Consider the following 4,556-nt stretch of genomic DNA (forward strand, 5'->3'; position numbering starts at 1 on the left):
AGCGGGGACTGAGGGGGGCGCAGGGACCAAGGGGAGTGGGGACCGAGGGGAGCAGGGGGGAGCGGGGACTGAGGGGAGCGGGGACTGAGGGATGAGGGGTTCGATGATGAGGGATTATATAAAGACGGGTATCTGACGATCACCGTACTGACCTGTTCTGGAGTTCCCACTCTGCACTCTCCCCTGTCCCTCTCCCTTTATTACAGATTCAGAGACAGCCACAACTCGGGAACAATCGACTCAAGAATCCACTGACCGTTCATCCACGATCCCAGCGGGGTCTTCAGCCTCAGGTATGGGTATTGTTGGGTACAATCTATACACACTGTTCACTCAAGGGAACCGATCAGTGTGGGATTAGAGGAGTGAGGGGAGAACGGGGTCCGGAGACTGAGGGGGATAGTGGGCCGCGGAGACTGAAGGGGGGGAGGGCGCTGAGACCGAGGGAAGCGGGGGTCTGGACACTCGGGAGGGGCAAGGTCTGCAGTGACTGAGGGGAGCGGGTAGTGGAGCGCAGTGAGTGTGGGGACTGAGGGTGCGGGGGGAGGGGACCGAGGGGGTGGGAGGAGGACCGAGGGAAGTTGGATGCAGTGACTGAACATTGTGTGAGTGGTGTATTAGGGTTTAAATAAAGACAGGTGTCTGACATTCTCCATACTCCTGTATCTGCCTGATGCCCAGTTCTGTTCCCCACTCCGCACTCTCCCGTGTCTCTCTTCCTTTGTTACAGATCCAGAGACATCCCCAACTCAGGGACCCGAGGAACAATCGACTCGAGAACCCACTGACCATCCATCCACTATCCCAGCGGGGTCTGCAGCCTCAGGTATCTGCCTTGTGGGCTCCATTCTGTGCAGATCCTTCACACAATGTGACTCCGGAAAAGCTCAGTTCCCGATAGTCATCCCGTCTTTTACTGAGGGGGGGAGCGGGGTCTGAGGGGGGAGCGGGGCCCGGGGTCTGAGGGGGATGCGGGGCCCGGGGACTGAGGGGGGAGCGGGGCCTGGGGTCTGAGCGGGGAGCGGGTGATTGAGGGCTGTGTTGGATTGGATAATCGTGGGTTATATAAAGACGTTTGACCCAGGGCTATTTCTCCATTCTCCAGTTCCCAAGCAGCTGTCCTTTCGTTACAGGTCCAGGGAAGGGGGCAAGTCACGGAACCAAGGGACCGTCGAAAGCAGACACTGAATGCAAACCTTCAAAGGGGAAACGTATAACGCCAGGTATCGATCGGCTTGTGGTAGGAACCATCTAATCAGACTCTTCCAGGGTCCATAGCCAGAAATGTTCAGCCCCTGACATAATCCTCAAATTGGATCTCCCAAATATCCTGCTTTATAAACTGACTTCTGAACGGTGAGGGGGGTGGGGCGCGGGGGCCGAGGGCCGAGGGGAAGGGACTGAGGGGGGCAGGCGTGGGGACTGAGGGGTGCTGAGCCCCAAGTTCACAGAGAAGGCCAATCCTACCATCACCCGCGAACCCCCTCCACTTTACTGTGTATCTACTGCCTCTCGGGGGTCAGATAACACGTCGGGAGGGTGGCCTCATTTATTGCCCCCTCTCTCGTTGCCCTCATTTATTGCCCCCTCTCTCGTTGCCCTCATTTATTGCCCCCTCACTCGTTGCCCTCATTTATTGCCCCCTCTCTCGTTGCCCTCATTTATTGCCCCCTCTCTCGTTGCCCTCATTTATTGCCCCCTCTCTCGTTGCCCTCATTTATTTCCCCCTCTCTCGTTGCCCTCATTTATTGCCCCCTCTCTCGTTGCCCTCATTTATTGCCCCCTCTCTCGTTGCCCTCATTTATTGCCCCCTCTCTCGTTGCCCTCATTTATTGCCCCCTCTCTCGTTGCCCTCATTTATTGCCCCCTCTCTCGTTGCCCTCATTTATTGCCCTCTCTCTCTCTCGTTGCCCTCATTTATTGCCCCCTCTCTCGTTGCCCTCTGAAGGGCGAGGTGTGGTGCTAACTTCTCGATCCACAGTGCGAGGGGAGAACACAGGAGCAGGAGTCGGCCATTCGGCCCCTCGAGCCTGCTCCGCCATTCAATAAGATCATGGCTGATCTTCGACCTCAACACCACTTTCCTGCCCGCTCCCCATATCCCTCGATTCCCATAATATCCAAAAATCTATCCATCTCGGCCTTGAATATGCTCAACGACTGAGCCTCCACAGCCCTCTGGGGCAGAGGATTCTAAAGATTCACAACCCTCTGAGTGAAGAAATTCCTCCTCATCTCCTAAATGGCCGACCCCTTATCCTGAGACTGTGTGACCCCCTGGTTCTAGACTCCCCAGCCCGGGGGGGAAACACCCTCCCTGCATCTACCCGGTCAATCCCTGTCAGAATTGTGTCTGTTTCAATGCGATCTTCTAAACTCCAGAGAATATCGGCCTAGTCCACTCAATCTCTCCTCATAGGACAATCCCCCCCATCCCAGGAATCAGTCTGGTGAACCTTCGCTGCACTCCCTCTGTGACAAGTGTATCCTTCCTGAGGTAAGGAGACCCACACTGTGCACAATACTCCAGGTGTGGTCTCACCAGGGCCCGATATAATTGCAGTAAGACCTCTTTACTCTTATACTCAAATCCTCCTGTAATAAAGGCCAACATACCATTTGTTTTCTTCATTGCTTGCTGTACCTGCAGGTTCACTTTCAGTGATTTGTGTACAAGGACCCCCAGGTCCCTCTAAACACCAACATTTCCCAATCTCTCACCATTTAAATACTTTGCTTTTCTATTTTTCCTACCAGAACTCCACATTTCTCCACATTATATTCCATCTGCCATGTCCTGGCCCACTCACTTACCCTGTCGATTTCCCCCTTGGAGCCTCTCTGCATTCTCCTCACAACTTACATTCCCACCCAGCTTTGTGTCGTCAGCAGACGTGGATATATTACATTTGGTTCCCCTCATCCAAGGGTTAGTGAAGGCAGGGATTGGGCTCGACCATCGATGCCTGGTCCAGCTCCCACAGGAGAAGGCCCTCGGTTGGGACTGGTTCTCTGAATCCCTCCCCTACACGTGGTGGGAGGGGGTGGTATTTCTGCCTCTCACTCTGCCCGGGGGGGTTTGGGAGTTGCGGATGAATACATGCCCTCTCCGTGTTCCAGGGGTGCTACGGTTGACAGACGAGCAGTGCGAGAAGGTCAGGGCCGATGTCCAAGTGATGTACGTCGGCACAAACAAACTGGACACCCCCGAGAAACAGGCGGCCTACCTCCGGCAGGTGAGGGGTTTATTCTCCATTCATTCTCGGGGTGTTGGGCATCACTGGGCAAAGCTGGCATAGACTGACCATCCCCAGTTAACCATCATTAGTTGGCATAGACTGACCATCCCCAGTTAACCATCATTAGTTGGCATAGACTGACCATTCCTAGTTACACATCATTAGTTGGCATTGACTGACCATCCCCAGTTAACCATCATTAGTTGGCATTGACTGACCATTCCCAGTTGGGATTCCCCTGGTGTGTGTGTGTGTGGGAGGGGATTCCCCTGGTGTGTGTGTGTGTGGGGGGGAGGGGATTCCCCTGGTGTGTGTGTGTGTGGGGGGGAGGGGATTCCCCTGGTGTGTGTGGGGGGGGGGAAATCCCCTGGTGTTGGGGGGAGGGGGAATTCCCCTGGTGTTGGGAGGGGAGGGGAATCCCCTGGTGTTGGGGGGGAGGGGGAATCCCCTGGTGTTGGGGGGAGGGGGAATCCCCTGGTGTTGGGGGGGAGGGGGAATCCCCTGGTGTTGGGGGGAGGGGAATCCCCTGGTGTTGGGGGGAGGGGAATCCCCTGGTGTTGGGGGAGGGGGAATCCCCTGGTGTTGGGGGGAGGGGGAATCCCCTGGTGTTGGGGGGAGGGGGAATTCCCTGGTGTTGGGGGGAGGGGGAATCCCCTGGTGTTGGGGAGGAGGGGGAATTCCCTGGTGTGTGTGGCTCGGTGATGTTCCCTGCGAGCCCCCCCCCCCGGTGAGGTGCGGTATAACTGTGAACCCTCTCTATGGTACCCGACCCCTCACTGTCTGATTCCCGTCCGTCCCCAGGTACAAGACATGCTGAGAGACCACCTGCCCTGCAAGAAACTCCCGCTGAAGGTTAACGGCGTAAAGGTGGCGAAACGTAGGAGGAAGAAACGCAAATCACCCAAAGGATCAAAGATTGTCAGCGGGGGGGTGTGAAGGGGTGTGTGGGGGAATGGGGACAGGGTTTGTGAGTGTGTGTGTGGACAGTTTGTGAGTGTGTGTGTGGACAGTTTGTGAGTGTGTGTGTGGACAGTTTGTGAGTGTGTGTGTGGACAGTTTGTGAGTGTGTGTGTGGACAGTTTGTGAGTGTGTGTGGGGACAGTTTGTGAGTGTGTGTGGGGACAGTTTGTGAGTGTGTGTGTGGACAGTTTGTGAGTGTGTGTGTGTGGACAGTTTGTGAGTGTGTGTGTGGGGACAGTTTGTGAGTGTGTGTGTGGGGAGTTTGTGAGTGTGTGTGGGGACAGTTTGAGTGTGTGTGTGTGGACAGTTTGTGAGTGTGTGTGTGGACAGTTTGTGAGTGTGTGTGTGGACAGTTTG

At 55.6% G+C, this 4,556-nt stretch overlaps 1 protein-coding gene across 1 annotated transcript; it reads left to right on the forward strand.

Moving 5' to 3' along the window:
- Positions 1–206: 206 nt before the first annotated feature.
- On the forward strand, positions 207–4,175 carry LOC139241836 (mucin-5AC-like; the record flags this gene model as incomplete). Its single annotated transcript, XM_070870095.1, has 5 exons — positions 207–293; positions 731–826; positions 1,134–1,223; positions 3,121–3,236; positions 4,041–4,175. Coding segments are annotated over 5 exons (524 nt in total), but the record flags the coding sequence as incomplete, so codon positions are not given.
- Between the last annotated feature and the right edge of the window lie 381 nt (positions 4,176–4,556).

This window comes from Pristiophorus japonicus, unplaced genomic scaffold, assembly GCF_044704955.1.
Source record: "Pristiophorus japonicus isolate sPriJap1 unplaced genomic scaffold, sPriJap1.hap1 HAP1_SCAFFOLD_1135, whole genome shotgun sequence".
NCBI lineage: Eukaryota > Metazoa > Chordata > Chondrichthyes > Pristiophoridae > Pristiophorus > Pristiophorus japonicus.